Genomic DNA, 24,371 nt, shown 5'->3' on the forward strand with positions numbered 1-24,371 from the left:
AATTGAGGTCAGAAAGAAGTCATTTGAGGGAGAAGCAACAAGGAAAGCTGAAATGCCTGATGTCCCCATGGGGGGAGCACAACCTAAAGATCACACTTGGCATTTAATTTAGAAAATATATAGCCAGTCCAAAATGAGAATCTGTCAAGCAGACAATTAACTATCTGATGTGAGGAGTCTGACACTGAAAATGCTTCATGCTTCCATGCTAGCACTTGGCTTTTAAACCATCAGGCACCTCTGAAAGTAATTTGTCAACACCCTCGTGTCCTCCAAGAGGAGAGCTATTGATCTGCGTGTCATCAGCATCTAGATGACATCAAAGTCCATGACAATCGTGGTACTCCTACCGCTGTGGTCTACCACTGGGACATGGTATGTGCCAAAGAACCTAAATCAGGGGAACAAGCTTTCTTGTAGGAATCCCACAATGTTTTTAAGTTTCTGTCCTCTCTCCTCCCCTGTTTAATTTAAGGAGCTCTTTCCACAAACCCCCCTTTTATGATTTTTTTTTCTTTCTTGCACAAACAGAAGAGTGCAAACACTTGATGTTTGTGGATGTGGGACTCTTTCAAACCCATAGGGAAAGTTACTGTCTAGTGGAAGTAGCATTTAATATTTACAATACTAGTAACTCACAGTAACTGTAGAGTTTATGGCCATGGAGCTGAATATTAATTTACTCATCCTATAAAGCCCCTGTGATCACCTGTTCTGGGTGCCTTCTGCCTCGTGAGGCACTGCAATGTGCTCCTTCCTGTGTGCAGGTAGGATATAATGCTCAGTAAGGCAGGACCACGAGGAGCCCGGTCAGGAGAGCAGTACTGAAATGTTTTAATTCCTGATAAGCCATAAATGATGGGACCAGCACACTGGATTTGAGAACATGGAAAAGGACATTAGATATTTTCTTGATACTATTGTATCACATACAAATGTACAAGCTCTGACTTGAAATTCATCAACTTGACCTACCAGAGAAGTTAAAGAATGGGTGTGAATGCGGGCTGTGCCTTTTGTGAAATGTCCTGTAAACATTTGTTCCAGTACATTTGATTCTCAATTTACAATGAAGAAAGGTTCATTCATCTGAAGAGAGATTGCTTAATGGCCTCTGTACAGCCAGAACTTTTATTAATATAATAGTGTCAGTTTTCATTTGAAGGGCATTCAGAGCCGCTAAGCAGTTGAAGAAGTGGAATTTGAAGTAAAATTGTATTTCTTTTCTTAAGGCTACTATTAAATTTTGTAGTGAATTTTCAGTCCTTTACAACTCCCACGAAATAGCCAAATGTAGGTTTTATAGAACAGAGCAGCTTCTTTAATCTGTTTGGCCTTTAATGTTTTCAAAATACATGTGTCAGTGTTTTGTGTAAGTGCTAGTGGGACTCTAGGTATTTTCCCCTCCTGTGAAAAAGAATCCGTGGCAGAAACAAGATAATTAGTCTTGTTACAGCTTGACATGTGTGGTGAATCAGACATATGCATGTTGTGCTATTTATTTGCTCTATAAATTAAAATAATGGCAAATATACATAATATGCATGCATATAAAATGTGTACATAAGCTTATACATATATATATATATGTATATAATATTCCAAGTTGTCTTGGGGTGAGGCCAGGGAAACTTGCAATGTCTGACTGCCAGGAAAGCTCCTGCCCCCAGCTGGGTGGCTCTAAGGTTTTAATTTTTGATGATCCTTTCCCAGTACACCCAGTTACACTGTCATCGGTTTCTCATTTTGGGGCTTATAATGGGGCTCCCAACAAAATCCAGGGGCTGTGTCTGTGACAATGAAAGGCTGAGTTCCTGTAGAAAGTCCAGAAGATGAGCTGAGGGTGTATGAAGAAATGATGCTTCAATGTGTTGTTGCAGATGGATGCCAGTCCTCCGAGTCTCTCCATGACAGCTTTCCCAGGGACCCCGAGTGTCCGGTTCATTCTCCATGTCACCCCTGAGAATGCAGAGTTCTTGTAAAGTCAGTTGAAACAGTGTAAAAAAGGAGAATGTCTTGAGTTGCTGCTTTTCTTCCTCTTCTTTCCCCTTCCCAGCCCTTCTTCTGCCCGTATTTCATCACTGCTCATTCACAAAGGTTGTTTTCCTTCATCCAGATCAGGGGCAGGGATGAAAAATCCACCAGACTTAATACAGAAAGGACTAATATTACCTGTAACATCCTCAGCCTTCCTTGGTCTCGTCTCAGATGGCATGGAATTAAATAGTTACTATTAAAGATTAATAAGGGTTCACAGACAGTTCTCAAATGTTTATAATTGTGTTAGAAAATCTTCATTATCTTTTCCAGTATTTTTGTGGTACTTGTGGCAAAGTATTTAATTTCCATCAGTAGTAGAATATTCCATTATACAAGTCTGGCAAATGCTTAAAGAATTTACTAGTTTAAATATGTGATTTTACACACAGAGCTTTTCTTATTTCCATCAAAATGGTTATCCTAAATAAATAATTGGTGATCTATTAATGAAATAAAAGCCTGCCTGGATGTCATGTTTAATGAAAACAGGATGGATCATACCAGACTTGGAGCAGGCCATTGGTACTTCAGGTCTGTGCCGTCATCTCCACAAAGGCACATGTATACGCCCTGCAGATGCAGTGGATAACAGCTCTCTGGCACAGCTGTCATAAACATGGCTGAGAAGCTTTTAGGAATACTTATTAAATTTTGATTTTGAGCCTCTGATCTCTGTCTGGCTTGAAATATACTTCCTAGGGTATTTGAAAGACGGCTCCTTATCTGAAGACAAGTTTACCTTGATAAAAATGAGACTGGTTTGAGCGCATCCCTGCAGAGTTGGGCGGTTGAAGGTGCTCACCCCTCAGATAGGATCAGCGAGAACTGTGAGGGCTGATGGCTCAGCCGTGGGATGTGAATTCAGGCTAAGATATGGACACTCCTATCTCTGTTTTAGGCAAAACATGCAGTGACACAACTAAGGAATCGAATGTGTTTCTTCTTAAAAGGCTAATGTTGTTTGCCTGGGCAATAGAAGGAACTATTTTGAAATGGACTGAAAATTGCTCCTTTGCATTTCTCTGTGTGTTAAGACTTGCAGATTGTGCAGTGATTAAACAAAATCATCCATTGATTGGTGAGGAAGTGCAGATCTCTCTCTATCGGATTTGCACTCTTGTCCTGCTTGTATAATGAGGAAGTAAGAGAAACTTGGAAGTCTGTTAGATTTCTGGGTTTATAAAAGCATTTATGTTGTTATATGAGCCACATAACTCAGCACCATAACAGCCTGTATGCAAGATTACCTAGAAATGGCCACTGAGCATCAAACCTCCGTGTTCTCCTTTCCAGAATGATGAAGTCCTCTGTACATACAGAAGAAGATGACTTTGTGCCAGAGCTTCAGCGAAGCATCCATCCCAGAGAGAGGCCAGACTGGGAGGAGACTCTCAGCGCGATGGTAAGACATCCCATTGCATCTTCTGTGTGCATCATGCTCGGTTCTGAACAATCTACTCTCGTATTTTAGTTACACATTGATTTATATTCCCTGAGTTTCAGGTTTTCAAATGGATTGCATAGGACTTTCCACAAGACCAAAATACTTCCCTTCCTCTGGCAGTTTGTCAAAGAGAGAGAAGGAGAGTGCATAATGCTCCTGCCCTATTAATACGTGCCCCAAAGCAGGTCTAGTAACCAATTAAAAGGTCTATAATGTCACAATGATTTTCAGTCTGCATTAACCTCTTTTTTCAGCAAGATTTTGAGCATGAAGGGAACTTCTTGTAAAAACATGCTCTTCGAAGCATGCAGCATTGTGGAACAGTAAGATTTTAGCAAAATGCTGGCTAAGTCAATAGAAATAAAACAGCAGCCTGAAAACTCACCTAGCATCTGGGGGAACAGAACTGCAGAAAAGCCATCACAGAGGTGCTGTTCTTAGGCTCACAGAAGGCAATACACGTGGACAGTGGGCCACAGACAACTGTGTTACCTTGATTTATTTGTTTTCTTTTTAAATGAGCAAGTAAAGTACCTGCAGTTCGACTTTCCCAGCTCCCTCGAACATTTGCTGAGCTTGGAAGGTCAGATGTTGTGTTATTAGCAGCCGAACAGGGCAATCTGATTAGGTGGTTTTGTGAAGTTATCGTACCTCACAGGAGCTGGACCTGCCTTGTTTCAGTATAGGAGTGTCTGGGAGCTGTATCTTCCTCATTATTTTCAGATTTTCTAAATTGCCTCATTAGCGTAGTAAGCTGAAAAGGAAATTACCATCTGCAGCAGACCTTGGACAGGGGAAGGTCTGAATATTCCAGGAGAGCACAGTTTAAAGCAGCGTTAGTATCTGGCTGGGTCATGCGAAATAGATTTTGGGTTAACTGTTCTTCACACAACGTTCAGAAAACATGTAGGTGATAAACTCCCTACAGCCAGGAATTTATTTTAATTTTAAACAGAGGAACAAAGGGAACTACTGTGTTTTACTCTTTTAAAAGCATCATCAAACCCCATATAATACAATGATAATATTTTGTTCCAAACTTTATTTTCAAGCCAAAGAAACCATCCCCAAACTTAGGCTTCACCAGCGTTTTTGTCTGCTGCTATTTTCTGTGCTCGTCACCCCGCTTGACTCCTTGCTTATCCACTGATAACTCTGACTTTTTGCAGTTGTCACTTCCTGAGTATGTTTTTTTCTCATATGTGGGTATTTTTTTTTCCTTCTCTCCACCTTGGCCAGTAGTTCTTGCTGGTGCTGCCTGTTTGAGGGCACTGTCTGTTAACAATCAGTGTTGGGCAGTGCCTGCTCCCAGTGCACGGTGCTTCTTCACACCCTAGAGCCAGGAGTCCTGTGTGAATCACGGTGTGACACTGAGCTGTCTGTAACCTCCAGGTGTGTCTCAGGAACATCAGGCTGTCAGTCAGCATCTCCACCTGTAACACAAGTTACCTGGCATACCTCATTTGTTTTGGTTTGTTTTGCTTTTCCATTGTTGATTTACAGTGGAGGAAAGGTTCACCTCTTCTGGCTTGATACTTGCCCTGTTCTCATCAAGGCTGTTGTGCTCATGGACATTGTTCAGTGCTCAGCTCTGTACCACAACCTACACCTATGCATAATGTTCCTATCTCTGTGCTAACTATTAATTCACTTTTTAGAACATGTCCTCTTGCACAGCTCTGTGCCAGCAATATAAAAACTGGGCAGTCCAGGTGGCTGTAAGACAGAGATTTAGAGGATGATAAAGCAGAAAATTCACATACAAGATTTGGTGCACAGTGATTTGGTACGATGAAGCACAGGGTTACACGTAAAGCTCCTGAACATGTATTTATAATGGCTTGGATTTGTGCTTACAGCGTTGTTCTGACCTCCTGGTCTTCTGAATAACTTGTAAATGGGTTGAAACATCTCATTTGCTCCTGTTTACTGTGTTAAGTGAATCAAATTTCCACTTTCAACCTCTGCCCTATGTCCAGTCAGCAGGTAATATTTACAAGATGTAAATATTTACAGGACAGTGTTCAACACTGTCACTTTCTATTTGCTGTTGAACCAGTGCATCTACTATATTCTGTCCTTTTCCTGATCGTTTTAAGCCTTGAGATTTTTTTCCTTGCTCTTTTCCCTCACTTTGCAGTTTTAGCAGCCTCTGGTTTAGCCTTTTCCCAGAGCGTGCTCCTTGCACTGTATGTGAGTTTCTCACAGTGGCATAATACATTGAATTTTTGGTTAGTAGTTGTTTAAGTTGCAGATTTCAGGCTTTGTTGTTGCTGTTTCAAGCTCTGGGGAATGGAGGCTGCAGGGGCCTGGGGAAGTTGGACAGAGCTGTCTTGTTCTCTCCGTTGCTTCCTGTGGCAGACAACTGGAGACCCAGCTGGGTGTGAGGCTTTGTCACTTGAAATGAATTTCACGTTCTGCCAGGTGAGCAAATGCTGAGACCAGCAACACTGAGGAGAGCTTGGGAAATTCTGACACAGCCAACAGACCGGTGATGCTTCTTCATTTGTCTCTGGAACTTTGCTTTGTACATGTTTTTGTACTTTGGGGAAGGCAATTTACGCATTCACTGTTAAATGAACGTATACAAGTCGTCCCTACTCTCCCTCCCCTCTTTTATCCACAATATATTGCAAAGTGCTTATTATTAATTTATATAAGTGCTTTCTTTCCAGAGGTTTTTCTCAACAAGAAATAAACTAAAGATCTTTTTAAGTGTGTGGATGTTGAGTGTCCCCCTATACTGTAAATATAAGGTAGGGCAGGAACCCTATTTTTAATATTTCTGCCCTTGCCAGTTAATTCTGGGTACCTGAGTAGCTTGTGTCCTTTGTTTGATACTATTTTACTGTCTTTTTAATGTATATTCTTTTTCCTTTCACCTCCTTTTTACAAATACTTGTGTTTTGTTTGTGGTTTAGCAGAAAGGCAAGGGATTTTGTATCGGAGACCTGGTTTGTTTGGGTGCTTCTGGTGGTTCTTGACACTTCATAGTAGTTATGAAATCCTGCGCTGTGGATTTTGAGAACCAGGCTGAATGAGATGCAGCAGTAGATGGACCGACTTTGCAGGGGTTAGATAAGAAGACAGCTGCTGGCGTAGTCCTCAAGGGCTGCTATATTTTGTATTCCTCCCCTGGCTCATGTTCTGTATTTTTAGAATTTGCAGATATTAGATATACCATTTTTCTCAGTGTCTCAGGCTCCTATTCCCACGGCGCTGCTGCCCTGCTGGGTAACCTTCACACATGCTGCTTCTTTTCTTTCTCTGCTCCAGTTTGGAAAATGCAGTTGATGGTATTGACTTTCTTTGTAGAACACTTCTGAGTTGTAGGCATGAAAAGCTGTATTTGAGCCAAGTAATAATGCAGTATATGGATTTTCTAACATACATGGGATAGTAATGTTATTTTAAAGGAAAGGAGTATGTTTTCCCTGTAAGGTCCTGAGGAGTGCTCTATTTCTGTGGTACAAGAAATGAAGTTGCGAAAGAGCCTTTATTTAATGATTCTCATACAAGCCTACAAAACAGCCTGTCACTAACTTTAGCATAAATTGGTATTTGTACTTAATATTATGTTTACCTTACGGTATTGACCATCTGACTTGCTCTCAGCACCTCTTGAGTTCAGTAAGTTGCAGTTTTTACAAGCAGTGTGCTAACAACCTTTCCCCCCAGCAGACCGGTGTGCTCACAGACACACAACTCGCTCTGTCCATGTTGCTTTTTTCTTCCATTTCCCTAAATTTTGTGGGGAAGCAGGATTACAACAGTGAGATCAATATAAAAATCTTTATTTATGCACCCTGTTGAAATTGTGCTGTCACAGAAAGATACCACCTGAAGCTGCATTAACCTGACAGGCACTAGACAGAAAGTGAATATACTCACTCCAAAGCTAGAAATGGGATTTCTTTTGTGTGTGTGTGTGTGTGTGTGTGTGTGTGTATATATATCCAACTTTGTGTGTTTCTGAAAATGTCTGTTTTTCTGCAGTCTCTGCTGCTTCTTCCCGCTCTGGAAACTTTTAAAATATGAATCCCTAAAGCTGTGGTAGTTTTATTTACTGGGAGATTTTTTCCACAGTGCCCTGAGCAAAAGAATACAGGTGATGATCCTGATACCTGTCACAACCTACAGTGAATGTCTGCAGGGATTAATTAATGAGAAGATCATGGCTGGAGGTGGCCAAGAGTTCTTCACCTTGAGGAACTCAGCCTTTCCCACCCTGGGGCACCTCTGAACAGTAGCTTTTAGGATCTCCAAGTCCATAATGAGGTTATTATTGTCCATAATGAGGTTATTATTGTCCATAATGAGGTTATTGAGATGAAACCTGTGGTATCCCCAAGTGTTACTAGTTGATAACCAGGTTACCTAGAAAAGCTGTGATACAGGAACCTCTAAATTACTGATGGGAAACTATTGTGAATCCTTGAATTTGCCAAATGCAGGAGGGAACAAGAAGGCAGGTAGTTGGCAGTTGGTACACACAATCTTTTTTGGTTTATGCTGGTGGAATTTTCTCAGGAAAAATACAAACCTCTAAATGTTTTAGAAAGGCACAGAGGTCAGACCTTGTCCTGTGAAGTCCCTGGAATAATCTTAGTTCTTATATCAGGTCAGATGGATTCTGTAGTATTTTCAGCGTTTGATACTAGATCAGGTAACGTACCACGGCTTGTGAGGGTAATAAAAGCTTTTTAATGAGACCTCAATATATCACTCTATTAAATCTGGGACATGAGTGAGGAGAAAACTATTTTTAAATACCATTTATAAAAGTGTGTAGAGTTTAGTGAATTGTAAAGGTTTAAAGAAAGGTTTCGCTCTCCTCAGCACAGGATTTGTTTCTCATTCTTTGTACAGCACTTAGCCCAGTGCTGCCTCAGATCTTGATTGTGGCTTCTGCAAGAATAGATGCAAAAAAACGGGAGTACTTAGGGCTTCTTTTGGAATTATTTTTGGTTGGTTGGTTTTTAATTCAGAAGACATCAGGCATGCTTCTAAGTGTGTCAGTCCTGACCAGGGTTTGGTAGATAGGAAGCTGCAGTTCTGGTGGGTTTTTTTTCTGTTGTTTTTCTGAATGACTTGGACAGTTCCCTGGAACTGGACTGGAGATATTTCTTCACTGAGCTGCTCCAGGTTCTGGCTCTAAGGCTTTACGAGTCATGGCATTTCTTAAATGCTGTGGAAAATGTTACCTTGAAGTTTGGAGGTTGGGTTTGTGCTGCTGAGAGCTCTCAAGCTTTTGACTTGCCCGGGTTAGTAAATCTCCTGTATTAATCTTGCAGAAACTGTAGTGTTGTCCGCTCTGTCCAGCAGCATTTTCACGTGAATCACTGCAGCTTGGAGTAGCAGATAGGTCACAGGGCACCGTTTACAACAAAGATCAGGGTGGGAGAGGAATGGGATCCTGGATAGTGTGGACAATACAGGCGTTGGGATGAGACAAATGATCACACAGCACACCAAGCAGTCATCAGGCTGTAATAATATTTTGGTGAAAACAGTTCTGGTCTGGCATTGCACCAGTAACCTATATTTAATTTTCCATTCACACAACTTGTTTTCCTTGTTATTGCTGCATGAATCAAGTGTTTTTTTCCCTCGTTAAGCTTTTGGCAAGGTATTCTTGTTGTGTATGGTTCTTTTGCTCCCTCTCCCTCTTGGTTAGAGAGTCATTTTTATTTCACAGGCTAACTCCCAGCATGAAGCTTGTCCCTGAGAATCTTTGAAAATTGAGACAATCACTTAATTGGCACATTGGCTTGTGTTTGAGTTTGCCAATTCAATGAATTCAATTAAACCAGAATGGATACTGTATTTTTGGCAGTAAGTATTAATTTATAGTAATCATTTAATTTTCATTGGCGATGCTATAGAAGCAATTGTTTCCACTTACATTTACTTTCTTTACAGTGTATGTACTCTTGCAATACAGTGTTGATCGAGGAGGAAAAAAATCACATTTTCTAAATCTCTATTTTAAAATCTATGTATATGCAATATTTGTCAAAGAAGGAATTATTTAGAATTTGCTAAGTAAATTTGGATCAGTAAAGTTTGTTGTTCACCGGTTTTAATGCACCCTGATTTTGCATTCTGCGTATCTTATCTATTCCAAAGTGAATCCCATACACATCAGTAAATACAGTGTCTTGCTACCTGAAATGTTTGGGTCGTGTATTTCAATGGCAGCACTAGTGTTTCTTCTTTGATGGTTGTAGGGGATAGTGGCAATTAAAAAGATGAAGCCGGCACTGGAATGCAATGCCTAATACTGTGAGTAAACCACTGGGCTCAGTGGCGTACGTGGTATGAGCAGCAGCTGTGCAGCAGTTGCTTAGTCTGTGAATGACCAGTCTGTGAATCTCTTGGGTTTCAGGTTATAGAATTTTAGGTTCAGTTTCAGACAGTTTCATAGCCCGGTATCTTTGATAATTATCACCCATTTTAGATTTGATTGGGCTCAGACTGTTGGTGACAGCACGGTGGGTGATGCTGTGCTGGTGGTTGGTGTTGGTGATGCTGTTGTCATTAGTCCAGGTTACTCATTGTAGATCCTGAGCGGCGGTGTGAGATGAGCTCCCAAGAGTGGATTACATTGTCACAACCCTCTGCCTCTTTTTCCTCCCACCCTATTCCAAAGATGATCTCTTCTTACACCTTTTGTTGTCATAATGTAAGAAATACCACATTTGTTTGAAATGTACTTATTTGGGAGATAAAAGTAATAATTTATTTATCTGTCAGTTACTTTTCCCTAGTCCCAACTGCTTAAAAATAAGATGGAACATCCAAGAAAGGAAAGGAGTCTTTTATTTATAAGTGGTTGGGGTTTTTTCATCAGTATTAATTGCTTCTTAATTACAACACACAAAAAAGATAAAACAGTTTTTGAAGTGTTGTCAGTAGATTGCTCATCTATCCCCTTCCATTCCCCACCCCCAGGATAACCCCAGGAGACAAACAAAACCTGTCAGAGTATATATTGTCTTGCTGAAGGTCACAGGCATTAATTTTTTTGCCATGATTCAACCTTCTTAATTATAAGGTGATGAATAATTCCCTGGAGATGTTGCTAATCGTTAGCCTGATTTTTTTTATTGAAATCATTCCATGAAGTTCTGCCTTGCTCCGTTGCTGTTGGTCACTGCTGTGTCGGTGTAGGTCTGCGGGATGTTCGTTAGTATTGATCAAATACCCTGGTTGTGAGGGCGCAGGTGATCCTGACTGCAAACCCTGTGGTTTTTGCAGTTGTAGTCTGTCTCATTTAGATAATTTTCCTCAACTAGTGTAGGATCCAAAGGCTTGTGGCTGTGACCTCCTGTGAAGAGACATCAGAGTTGGTTTCAGGCTGAAAATCACCACTGTGCTCTATAACATTGGCAAAGTTTATCAACTCCATGTTATCCACGTGGGACTGGATGTGGTCTTGTGTGGATTCAAAGTACACCAGGCTTCCCCATTGCAGAAATCTACTTTAAGAAGCTTCTGTCTTTGCTTATTCCTTCCCACCTGCCATGCTGCAGAGAATTATCTCGGGAAAGTTGTGGTGAGAGACATTCTGGAGTGAAGAGTTGGGAAGTGAGTCACTGAGCTAATCTAATTTAAAAATAATCCGCCAAAAGAAGTTCAGCTTTCCTCTTTCTTTCTAATCTGGATTGTTTCAGGGACTTGTGCTGTAGCCACTAAAACAGTTGCAGCTGCAATGAGAGGAAGTAGGAGAGAGTAGCCTGGGGCTGAAGGATCAGGGTTGGGAGTTTAAAAAATTGGCTTTACCTCTCAAGCTCAGGCTATCATGAAACTGTGCCCTCAGGCTGCCACTACTCCTGGTGCGCCTTCTGCTTCTGAGTGTAAGAGAAGTTTTAGAGTCTGTGTGTTCTTATTTGCTCTGTGGCTTGTACTGCAAGCAGATATTTTCAGCTTGGAAACATCTGAAGATGCTCTTTGGTATGGTTGCAGAATCCAAAGTGGTAGCTGTTGATTGCTGCTTTGTGGCACAGCATTTTCTCCTGTATTTGTATGTGGCTGATTGTTCTTGGTTTCTTAATTGGGCCAGTCCGGTGTGTTACAGTTGCATGAATGTGTAGCGATGGCTTCTTCATTTGTTATATTTTTTTCTCTGTGCATGTGTTTTTGTTTCTGTGTCTCAATCTTATTTTTTTTCCTTAAGTATTGACCTTTAGTGCAAAAAAAAACCAACAAAAAAACAACCAAACTTGATTTTATGTAAAAATTTTATGAGTGCAAGGAAACATTCTTGGAGGACAGAGAGTCTCACCATCTGCTTCTGCAGAGTTCATGTTCTTGGTGATGTGAGGAAGAGGTCAGCATTCACCTTCCTGGTTTTGCTGACCAGCAGCATGGAAGGACCTTCCTGCAGCTCTTGCAGCGTATGTCAAGTGTCCTGTTCTGACCTCACCTGAGTGACACCACGTCCTTGCTGCAGAGCACTGTCACCTCAGATCTGCCAACATAAATATTAGTGTCACTTCTCCTAACCCAGCTCAGAGCGCTGGCTCGTTGAGGCTGGACAGAGTTTTTGGGCAGTTGGTCAGGAAGGCAGATTTGAGGAATCCTGCCCAGTTTTCATGAGCAGCGGCTGGAGGCTCAGCCAGAACAGGGTGTGTGATCCCAGGCCAAGCCTTCCCCTTGCACAAAGTTAATGAACTGACTCTTTTGTTCTGTTGTTCAGAAGTTTATGGCCAGCTTATGGTATAAATTGTATGTTACAAGGAGACACATTCTTCACATTACTGTGTTGTTATAAGGGTTTGGAAAATGAGTGTATCATATACCAGCTTTGTATTTCCTGCCATTGGAAACAGCTCTGTTTATCAACAAAAAGCTGAGTCCAGGTTGCCTTCACACGCAGAAATATAAACTCATGTTAATTTTACTGACTCAGATATTGGGGTTAAATGTCAGGCTTTTCTCTTCCCTTTCCCTTTCCCTTTCCCTTTCCCTTTCCCTTTCCCTTTCCCTTTCCCTTTCCCTTTCCCTTTCCCTTTCCCTTTCCCTTTCCCTTTCCCTTTCCCTTTCCCTTTCCCTTTCCCTTTCCCTTTCCCTTTCCCCTTTCCCTTTCCCCCCTTTCCCTTTCCCTTTCCCTTTCCCTTTCCCTTTCCCTTTCCCTTTCCCTTTCTTCCCAATATTTCTTCTACTGCATTGGGAAAATTCCTCAGTTCCTAAGCTGATTTATACCTATAAAATAACATTGTTATTTGCATAATCACTGAGTATGGCCAGGGGATTTACCAGAGGGGTATTTGCTAGTTTCAGATTGAATTAATCTCTGTAGTTTTTTGTGTGGTGAGAAATTGCTTTCTACTGTAACAACCCAAAGCTCTGCTTGTCCTTTTATAACTCAGCCGTGATTAGGAGCCCCTTCTCCCCCTGTGAAACAACAGACTATAGAAATTGTGCATCAAACAGGGTCTGGGATTTGGGGGGGGGCTTTTTGGGGCTTTTTTTTTAAGCCAACAAAGAACAGGAATCAAAGTATTGTGCTCACTGGATGTTCTATTTTCTGAGGCTTTTTTCTAGAATTTATTTTGTAAGCTGTACAGAAGAAGGACTCTAACCCTGGCTGCCTTTCCCACGCGGATTGTATGTGGGATTTTTGTTCTTAAAGCAAGTCCATTCCTTAGCCAGGGCGCTATGATGTGAGGCCATGTCCTGTGCTGCTGCAGCTCCTGCCCGAGGCCTCTGTGAATGGGACTGGGGCGATCTCACTGCTGCTTCACCACAGCAATGGCAAACCCAGACTTAAAGCTCTCAGGTAGTTATCATGCTAATGTTCTCCTCGCTAGCTAACCCTTCATTTTTTCTTGGTGTCTCCATTTTTGTCTCTAAAACAAGTGACAGCCCTGGAAGAAAATACACGTGTGGGGCTGTTTTGCTGGAAATGCACCATCCTTTGGGTGCATTCGATTCATCTGCAGCGAATCAGTGCAAGTCCGTGCATCTCTTTAAGCCTCACTGAGGTCATCTTGTCCTGACATAAAAGCAGAGGTGAATTTTGGTCCCAGTGACAATAATACTGCCACAGGAGGTTCATACAGCTGCCAGGCTGCTTATGCTGTGTCTCGGCTTCCACTTACCAGGTTAATTGTTTTACATGGGAGCTGCAGATGGTTTTACCCACGGATCTGTGAGCTACCAAACTTCATCGGAAAACACAGTAGATGAATAGTTAAGAATTTGTTCTTTGTTCTTTCCAGGCTGATCTTTTAAACTATGGATCCCTGGACTAACTCCTCTGTGATACTAAGTCTCAGGAATGAGAGGTTTCCCTTAATTTGCCAGCTCATGGCAATGTTTAAAAGTTTGGGGTTTTTGTTCTTCTCCTTATTTTTTTCCCCTTTTGGAGGGGAAAAGCCGTGAGTAGAAAAAACACATCCTGTGTGGTCTTTTGAAAGAGAAGAATTCACTGTTAACCGTGCCATGCAGTATGTACTGGCTAGAACAATTCAGCATTGACAGGGAATGTGGAAAATGGAATTAAAGTCCTGAACTCAAAAAGAATGATGCACGTTAAAGTATCTTCTTTATTAAATGCACATTTCTTAGGCATGGGATTAGGAACGTCCATAGCCAGGATTCAGAGTTTCCCTACTGGAAGCACTTGTCATTTTTTCCCTGTCTTTCCTCTATTACATTTCTCATTTAGCATGAGATTTTAAAAGCATGTCAGACTGGGTAACTGTTCCCTCACATTCCACAGTCCCCAAACTGAGAGCTAAATTAAAAAGTCAGCGCTACTTCTAATTACTCCAGCCGTTCTGGCCTCGAGCTTTGCCCGCACATGAGCCAGTCAGTCTTACAGCTCTCCTTGGGCACATCAGCAATCATTTTCCTTTTCTCTTTGCAACAGGGATAAAGAAATTTACACTAGGTAAGGACCTAAGTGATGAATTCGATTTTAAAAAAATAGACAATTTAAAAGGTTCAACTGTTTCTCATTCTGAAAAACATCTTTCTGTTGGATCTTGAAGCTGTTTCTTTGCACACAGTGGCCTGGATTGCTGTCATCAGAGTATGCTGGACCCTTGCACTCCCAAAAGCAGAATTTATCTGATGCCTGACTGCTGTCTTGGTGAGGGTGTGCAGCTGACTTTGCAAATCCAGATGGGTACCTAAGGCTCTCGGTATGAGGAGAGGAGCTTGTCCTTGGTTTGCAGCTCTGCCTACACTGGGTGGTTATTAAATGTGCCAGTGCTGCTCTCTGCTGCTCAGACCGTGAGCGGCATGGATATTCATTCTGCAGGTGTTCAGTTGGGAAACACAGAGTTGCAGGGGGAGTAGTTTTTATTTTTTACCTCTCAGGTAAAGCTGCCACAGTACAATGAGCAGATACTGTTGTTTAAGCTGTGACTGTTGGACCTGGGTACATAAACCGAATGCAATTGCTTCTTCATTTTAAATGTGTCCAAGTATCTTAAGCAGCTTTGAAAAATGTGGCTGAAATGTGTTAAAGGGACACGAGTATCCTGGATGGAAATACCTAGGAACTCATTGGCATCCACTAAATGAATCAAAGGAAAGTGGTAATATGAAGAACTTGGTAAATACTTGCATTTCCATCATATGAGCACTGTTGTACCTTCAGCAGTTACCATACACGAGGTCCTGGCCTTCCTGTGCTCAGGTGCATTTTAACCCTTTTAGGGCTGGTGCTTGGACTGGTGAATGCTGCAGAACTGGAGCCTTTTACTGGGAGTCATTTGTAGTAGCTCAGACATGGTGACTTCCAGTTTAGTACAAAGCATTTTTGCTTTGCTTTGTTGTTTTATTTATTGTGGAGAACCAGGACAGTTGTTACAATATATAAAGTGAGAGTAGAGTTTGCTTTCCCTGGAGTATTTTAGTGGCTGTGGAGTATGAAGCTGAGATGAGGCAGATTTCTCCTTTCATTGTGCTTGAGGCTGACTCTTGAGCAGTAACTGGTAAGAGCAGGACAGTGCTAATGGGGCACCATCTTTTACCTCATAGACACCAAGGGATTTTTGTAGGACACTTTCTTTTTAACGTGGCAAAGTAAGCTCTGCAAAGAATCTACTGCCAAGCCAGCTTTGTGTAGCTAGTTGGTACTCAAGATGTTGACGTCCTTGTGCATAAACACCCACTTCAGATATGGAACTGTGTAGACCGGCCACTTCAGCTCATCCTCTGCTCAAGTTAAGTAAGTGATTACTCACCACAGAGTAATGACTTTTACTGAAACAACATTGCTGTTTCCTGCTGTTCTTCAGTGAAGAAGTAAAACTCTAACAAAGCTTTGTTGTTTTGGAAAGCTCTGGGGAGTTTATTGGTGTCTTTTTTTTGTGTGTGTGTGTCCCCAAGAAAATCGAGGGGAAATGAAGATGATGTAAAGGAAAGACTGTCATGGAAACCAACTAGCATTTTGAATCAGCTCTGCCAGTTTTAGAAACAAGCCGATGTGCTGAAAGAATCCAGAGCAATCTGGTCCCTCCAAACTGGTCTCGGTGAAAGATTGATGGTAGGAAGATGCATAAATGTGACTATTAGACAATAGTTACTCTTGCTTTGTGTTAACTGTGGGTTAAGAGTAAATTTCCACCTTTAGAAATCCCACTTGAATTCAGTAGCCTGGGTACATGCTGACCTGCCAAGTCCTGTGTTGTGTCCGTTCCTGTGTATGGTATCTGCTCAGGGGTGTTAGAGTAGCATTGGGGAAAACCAGTTTCCCAGTTATGGGATTACTGGAGCTTGGTGGGATTCCACAGTTCCTTCTCTTCTTGTGCATCCAGTGTAAGTCTGTGGCAGTAGGAGGAGGGTTGGGGTTTTGCATTGGTTCCATACATACCCCTATAGAGGATACCAAGGTGGAAACTATCACATCGTGTTCACTGGACTGTTTTCTTCAATTTTACGTGTATTTTCAAGTTGTGTTACCTTTCTGGATGTGAGGGAGACGGGTTGACATATTTTCTGATAAAAGCAGTAAGACTTTTTAGGAGAAAATTCTTTCATATTATGCAGTGGAATCATGAGATATAAATTATTGATGACGAAGGCTTTGTGTGCTGAACAGCACAGAACTGAAGTTTTCCAAATCATGTCTGTAAACAGGCATTCTCCCAACATTGCTTAGAGCAGACCTTTTAGTGGGATCTACCTGCCTGGCAATCGATGTAGGTGTCTCTTATAAAATACTGAAGTTCTCAAATATTATCCCAACTGCTACTAATACAAATGCAGGAGGAGGCTGGTGTTAATCTAAAGCCTTGAATGGAAACGCAGGAGGACTGAGGATCCTGGTGAAGCCAATAGACTGCATTCTAAATTGAGTCCTAATTTGTTTACCGAGTTTCAGACCAAAACAGATTGATCGAGCAGTGACATTAAGCTGTGAAAATTGGAATAAATAATTTGCATGAACAGATTTGCTATGCAATTACTATGTTTCCACAGAACAGCAATGCATAGAAAATAAGGAAGTGAGAAGCAACTGGTGATGCTAGCTAGCTAATTTTCAGATGTAAATAATTCAACTGTTTCAAAATGATTTTTAAAATTAAATTACTGTGACACAAAGCACAAAAGATGACAAATCTCATTTGGAGTGTTTTGTTTGTGTTTTGAGAGGAGGGTAATCTAGGGTGACACTTTGCATGCTGGGTTTTGGATTAAAACAGGTACAAACTAGTGGTGAATTTAATGTGCTTTTCTGTGGCTGTGTATCTTTGGTTTAAATGGAAAGCAGTTTCAGTTTATTTTTGAGTAATATGCTTTCTAATATCACAGCAACTTTCTTGTTTGCTTATCTATCTATTCACCATTTTTTTTCTTGTGTCAGTACCTCATACTGAAAACTTTAACTTGCACAAGATCACCATTCTGCCCTTTTTCCTCAATTGTGAGACTTATGAGATGTTGTTGTGCAGCAGAGTCCAAAGAGCTCAGATCTATTTGGAAAAGCAACCAGAGTTAATTACTGCATTGCATCTCATTGTAGTCCATTTAAATGGATACTTGCTGTTGGGAGAAGCAGAGAGCTCCTTCTAGCACGATTTGGACGTAACTCAACTGGGAAGAAGAGGATAATGCAACTTTTTCAAAGAGAGATGCTGGCATTTAAGTCTCCTGAAGGTGTGAGTTTTGCCTACGCTACTTTGAGTCAGATCCAAGGTAGTCTCCACCCACTGCTGCAAACTGGCTTGAAGCCCACGTTTTTCTGTCAGATTTGTTTATCCATTTTTATATCCCATCAGCTTCTAGTGCTGATGGAGAAGAAAAATTATTTTTCTTCCTACAGAAATTCTGTTCCTTAGAAAATTAAGGCAAATGCATCCAGCTTTGCCTGAAACAGCTTACAGGAACGGCACATTTATTAGTGTAATTAGTTATTTTCTTATGTAAAAGACCTGTAAGGTTTATTAAATTGGTGATCCTCTTAATGTGAAAATTCCCAATGAGACTCTCAAGTGTCCTATTACAAACTCTAGTATTGTGTGCTCAGTGACAGTCAGTCAGCCAAGGATGGGTTTATTTAAGGATATAAATACTGTCCTAGTTTTAGTTCAGTGAGTGGATGTGCACGTCTGGTACAGCTGTGGGACAGCAGAGTGAAAGCGTTGCTTATGGTCAGGGCTGTGACAGGGGCAAAGGGGGGAGCGAGTGGCCTGGTTTCAGTTTTATCCAGTACTGTTGGAAGGGAGCAGCTCGCTCCTCGTTGCTGCACCATTCCTTTTCCAAGAGCAGTGCTGCAGATGGCAGGGACTAGTCTGGGTGCAGAGATCCTGCTCTGCTCAAGCCACAGTGATGGTGGTTGGGTGAATACAGCTGTCTATGGTGTGTGTATGCATCTGAGCCAGGGTCATCCTGGATTTCCTCTAGCAAGGGAGAAAGAGATACTCCTGTGCCATGGTTGCTCTTGTCCTGAACTAGTTATCTGGAGTAGGTGACCCGGACCCAAAGCGCCTGTTTATCTCTGGTGACTCTGAAAGCAGCTGCGGGTAGATAAGCCAGTTGTAGCCGCGTAGCTCGTGTGTGTCTGGAGCTGAATGAGGTGAATCACTCCCTCTAGCTCTGCTCCTGTTGGTTAATGAGTACAGGCACGGTGAGTGGTTTTGACTTCTTTTCTGCAGCTCTTTCTGATGTGGTGAAGCACATGTAAATGTGACCCGTGTCAGGCTAAAATGAGAGCTTCAGGGAGGGGGATGAGGAAGATTCCCCCATTGTTCGCCCCATATGTGGGTTTCTAGCTTCAATTGTGATTGTCCAACTCTCCAGTTTTGGTGGGAGGACCAAGTTGTTTCCAAATTTTAGACTGCAGTCTACAGCTATATTCTCTTATGTGTAACTTCTTTGGGACTGATCGCCTCTGTTCAGAGATCTTTTGATGGACCAGCTTAGAAGCACTGGGACTGATCTGGATCAGGGAACTCATCTCTTTACTCCTGTCATTGTTAAAATTAATTTAATAGGACACTTTTTTGTTCCAGGCCTGTAAGAGAGGGAGCACTGAAGTGCATCTCTTCCTCTTGCCTGAGCATTAGTGAATTTTGGACATTATTCAAGTTTTGTAGCACACTGTATAAAGCAGAAAAAAGGTCGTTCAACTGGTCTCACCCACATCACTAATGAGCTGTCCCTGGCCAGCATCAGGGACCATGTTTTTCTCCTTCTGCTCTGTCAAGGCTGTGCTGATCTTCCTGTTTGATCACTGCTCCCCTCATAAAGCCTCACCTAAAACCCCTCATTCCTCCAGAGTTTGTGGCCTGGTACAGCACAGCAAGAGAAACACACGGTACTGAGTGTTGGAGAGTGCCCTGTGCTGGTGAATGCTACCCCAGCAGAGCTCACAGCTCATGGAAAAGCAGCTGGAGGAAGGGGAGGATGGGAAAGCATGACAGAACAAATAAAAAGAGGGAGTTTGGAGTTCTGGCCTCACTAAAGTCAATGAATTTTAGTGATTAAGGAATTTTAATATGCTCATGCACTTATACCAATAGCTCCAAACATCTTTTTTAAAAGCCAGTCTCCCTCATATAAGCAGCTCTGTCATTAACTTCCTCTTCTACTGTTTGAGCTATCCAGCTTCTTCTGGTGCCTCTGCCTGAATCTCAGTGCACAGATGTTTGGAAAACCAGGTGCTTAATGAGGAGTCCAAATATAGAATTTAGGAATGGATATTAGACTCCTACCTCTGGAAATCTCCTCTTTAGACACCAGAAGTAGTATTGAAAAACTATTGGATCTTGCAGTTATTACTAAGAATTAGCAAGGCTCTGTAGCATGATTCAGAAGAGAGAATCAAGTTCTTGTCATAATCCTGAGGTTCAGGTTTCCTTGTTAAAAAGGCAGAAGTACAACTTCTAGCACACAGGAGCTGTGAGCCGTGTTTGTACATACATGTATATATGCTGCTGTTCGTACATACATGTATGAATACCTGTGCTGCTGCTTAGCAGGCAGTTGTCCATAGCATGCATTCAAATTTTAATTCCTTGCTTCTTTTTTATCTTCTCTTTTGCAGGCAAGAGGTGCAGATATCCCTGACATTCCGGGGGAGCTGGCGCTCCGGACCTGTGGCAGCACAGCAAGTATGAAAGTGAAGAATGTAAAAAAGTAAGAGCAGTGTTCTTTGATTTTCCTGTCTTTGCTGGGCTTCTAGTTTTGCTATCCTGGGTTTTAGCTGTTGTGCTGCAATATAGCGAGGGCATTTGGCAACAATTTTTGATATTATCTTCATCTGAGCAACCAAAATCCATGCAAAACAGAGTAAATCGTAGCTAATGTAGTCTAAAACTAGGGGCAGGAGAAGTTTTGTTGGCTCTCTCACCTGTGTCTGGCCGTAGAATACAAGCTTGTTAGAGATTTGAACCTCACTGTTTCTGTATTTTTAGTTTTTTGTAATTTCTTCCTGAAACTGATTAATTTAAAAAATAAAAAAATATAAAAAACGTTAAAGAGAAGCCCAAGCAATGTAGAAATGAGATCCTTCTCCCATCTGCTTATGCTTGGGGAAGCTAAACCAGGACAAGTGGGTGGCCTAGACACATTTTTTATTTGATATTTTCTCTCTTTTCCTTTTTTTTTTTTTTTTTTTTTTAAATCATTCTGATCTGTACCTCTTCATTTGAATGGGTTTTGCACAATTTTTCTTGTTTAGTGGTAATTTTTTCTTCTCTGATCTCCCAGATTTTTTTTTAATGTGACCTTACACACACTCTCTCTCTCTCTCATTCTCTCCCGGAGAATGTAATCCAAGTTATTATGCTTGCAGCTAAGGTTTCAAACCTCCAACCCGCAAAGGGGATCAGAAGTAATCAATATTCTTTGACTTGTCTTTGCTAAGAATGCTGACATGAGGACCAGAACTCCCCAATATTGATTGATTCAGATCACCTCTCTGTAGTGCTCTGATGCTGTAAGGGAAATGGCTCTTTGTTCTAGTGCTGAGCAGCCAGATGCTGCATCTCACTTCCCACTTGTATTCCCGTGGGAAGAGAGAGCTAGATAATGACAATCTCATTGGCTCACCACCAGAAATATCTATAGGAGTCTATAATAGCTTCAGCAGAAGCAAGAGCATGTTGCAGAGCCAGAGGATCTCCCCGTCAGCCATCATTGTCACTGGAGACACTTGGGAATAATTCTGCCTCACTTTTGAATTTTAAAAAGGCAAAGGATAAATAGCGTTTGTTCTGCACCCTCAGATACATCAACCCGGGACTGATGGGCTGTGATGCCTTTCACAGGTAAAGTTCTCCTTTCCTACGTGTCTCGTGTAAGGCTGTTTATTTGCACTGCAAAAATGCATTTGTGAAGGTCGAGCGGCTTCTCCCTGCACCATTTCTGAAAGCTGTGGGCTTTGGTGTTGCTGAAATGCCACACAATTCTTTAAGGATTCAATGATAAAAGCCACTTTGCAATTTAGTTTTCCTTTCTCACTCAATTCCTTTCTCCACTGTTTTTGGTGCATCTCATCAACAAACCCCTCTGTTCCCTTGGCTTTAGGATGAGAAAGTCCTCATTATTTATAGCAGTAACTGCATTTTGTAAGAGTTGTTGGTGCTGAGTGTTGGTTCAGTGATTTGTATCTACCTGACAGTGTGCTTTTGGTGTGCTTCAGGTTATCCTTTACAAAGGGTCATTTCCCGAAGATGGCTGAATGTGCACATTTCCATTATGAGAACGTGGACTTTGGCAACATACAGGTGAGTTTCAGATTTCCTTTCTATACAAAACATCATTGTGTTGGGCTGCCAACTGACCTGGTGGGGGAGGCTGTAGAGAGACCTCCACTAAGGTTTGTTTAGTTTGTTGCCAAAATGTTTAATGATAAGAAATTAAAGCAGTAGAGTCTCTTTATTTGGAATTGCTTCTGTGTTCTGGGCTGGAATTTGTACTCAACCTTGTGGCCACCCCTTTGAGGTTGGAGTTGATCTATTTTCCACTGGATTTGACTGATGTGACTGTTTTAAGATTGCATCAAACATTTGTCATTGTCATCTGTAATAACTGCATGTTTTTGGTTTATATGTGTGTATCTTTAAACAGTTACGTGACTGTATTTATGTAAATCTAAATAATTCAAATTTAGCCATCCTCTTCGTGTTATCTCAGCTCTGCATTGTGCATTGCAGCAGCTGTGTTATCAGAACACAAGAAATTGCTAGTCAGCCTGAGTTGCATTTCTAGAAGCGTGCAGGCTTCACTCCCGTGTGAGCCATCCCTCGGAAACAGAGGCAGAAGCATTTTTCATGGAGCGGTACCGGAGAGGGCTGAGAACCAAGAATCGCTGCTCGTTTCTCATAAACAGGGAACATTTTGTTCTGCGCTTAGAGAAGCAGCAATGCCTCCAGCATCTGCCAGCCTTGTAGCAAAAAAGAGGTTACAACCTTTTCATTTGTAAAACATTTCCTGTAATATAGAGTGAATTATTTACAGCCTTTCATGTTTCCGTACTTGACAGTTTTGCAAGCAGAATTATGCATCTGTTTTTTTTCTGTCTCTGTAAAATTCCGACTGAGAAGGAGTCTGGGTCCTACTCAGGGCTTGTCTCTGCTCTTATTCACACTTGGTGGCTCTAAGTGGGTCCTTTCTACAGAGCAGGGGATGTGTGTGCATTGGCAGACACACAGAGGCACAAAGGCAGAGCAAGTGAGACAAAAAAGTGAGCTTGAGAGGACAGCAGCGCCTAACGAGGTCTCTGGAAGATGGGCTGTGACGCAGACAGGAGCAGTCCTCACTCTTCTGGAGCAAAACTGTCTTCATTTTCCATTTCTGTGTACAGCAATAGTGTGACTAATCTATGTCCCTATTTTTAGTCTCCTGGTAATTTTCTGTTTTGACATCACTAATTTTTCAGTCATTTTGGAGAGGAGTTTTATGTTGGAGTAGGTGTTGAGCAGGTTGCTGTGTACGTGCAGGTGTTGTTCGTATCGTGCAGTGCTCTGAGTTTTCCTTTCCACTGTTCAGAGATACTCAGCACAATGTGCAGGCTGGAAGGAGAGTACAACCTTTGCACAGCACTGGTATTTAAAGCACTTTGAAGACAAATAATTTCCTTCTTTTGTGGGTTTAAGCATTTCTTGGAATGTTTTAAGGATGGCAGGGCATACTTGTAGGGTTGATATGCTGAGATTTTTGTGTTTCTGAGAGGGAGAAGGAAAAGCAGATAATAGATTCTTTGCAGATTTTCTTCATGTAGTTCTGCTGACAAACCAAAGAGCGTGTTCTGGTGGGAAGTTGCCACAAGCAGGAGCTGGTGCTGTCTAGCACTCATTTCTATGGTGTCATTGCTGCATCTACAGCTTCCCATGCTCCTGCTCACTTGTACTCTGGGTTGTGCCCTCTGGCACTAGCAGAACACCCACTGCCCAGGAAAAAAAAAAGTAATATTGGGTATTCGGCCACGTCAGGCCTCTGAGCTGTTTTCTCTCACAGTGTCTGTGTTGTGAAGCCAGGAGGAGAACAGTGGATGATGGCAGCAGGGGAGGCACTGTCAGAAAGGTGTGTTGGGAGGGTCAATTCTCTGTTTCCACCACTGCTACCTCTGAAATAGCATACACACTTAATATTCATGTGCCTAAAGCAAAACATGTGCTTAAATAAGGTGAATCAGGCCCTAAGTGCCAGCTCTGTGCCTCTTGTCCCTTCCTTTTCCTAAGCAAGATTTCTGATAGATCCCTGTGGTGTAATGACTTCTTTATATGGATAAAAATATCTTAAGAACAGAGCTTTGCTTCTGAAATACAAAAGGGTAAAGCATTGCAGTATTTCCTTAGTAGAAGACCAGTATTAATGGTAAAATAAAGCAAAGCTATTAATACAACAGCAGTATTAGTTTACAGACTTAAAAATAGGTTCCTCTAGGGCTCATACATTTTAATCAAGTGGCATTTTTTTGGTGGCTCCTTTGTGCTAACAAGGTAGACTAGAGAATAGCAGTAGGCTGAAGTGACTTGTAAATGACAGCTTGGCACCTAATAGTGAATTACCAAGTTGCCTTTGAGGGGTAGTGGGTGTAAACTCCTTTCAAAATCTATTCACTGTTAAAAATTTGCATAGTAGAAATGCAGTATTATCTGGCTGCGTCAGGAATTGTGTAATGCTGTCTATTAACAGCCTGGCCAAATTTCAGATTGTTTTGTAACGTTTATGTCACTTATAATATGGTCTCATGGTGCAATCGGTATTAATATCTTGGCATTTCACCTCATGAGATCGTTTTAAATTAACTTTCTGAGATGTATTAAAAAAAGATTTGTCTTCTTATCCTAGCACCACCTTAACATAACTAGGTGCATTTTGGGATGCTTTTCTCTTCAGAAAAATTCTGCTGTGCTGCTTTCAACAGCAATGTATTTTAACCTTATCTGCTCCTGGCCTGCAAGACACACGTTGCATC

At 41.6% G+C, this 24,371-nt stretch overlaps 1 protein-coding gene across 1 annotated transcript in view; it reads left to right on the forward strand.

Annotated features, from left to right (window-relative positions):
* Positions 1-1,880: 1,880 nt before the first annotated feature.
* The window catches only part of LOC104524757 (rho GTPase-activating protein 32), a gene marked incomplete at its 3' end in the record, with an annotated part of 81,991 nt that continues 59,500 nt past the window's right edge, over positions 1,881-24,371 (forward strand). The window contains exons 1-4 of the mRNA XM_010167730.1: positions 1,881-1,978; positions 3,334-3,442; positions 19,992-20,083; positions 21,591-21,675. Of these exons, the coding sequence (XP_010166032.1) occupies positions 1,881-1,978; positions 3,334-3,442; positions 19,992-20,083; positions 21,591-21,675 (384 nt within the window). The remainder of the gene's footprint in view (positions 1,979-3,333; positions 3,443-19,991; positions 20,084-21,590; positions 21,676-24,371) is intronic.

The sequence above is a fragment of the Antrostomus carolinensis genome, unplaced genomic scaffold (genome assembly GCF_000700745.2).
Source record: "Antrostomus carolinensis isolate BGI_N321 unplaced genomic scaffold, ASM70074v2 scaffold22465, whole genome shotgun sequence".
In the NCBI taxonomy this organism is placed as follows: domain Eukaryota; kingdom Metazoa; phylum Chordata; class Aves; order Caprimulgiformes; family Caprimulgidae; genus Antrostomus; species Antrostomus carolinensis.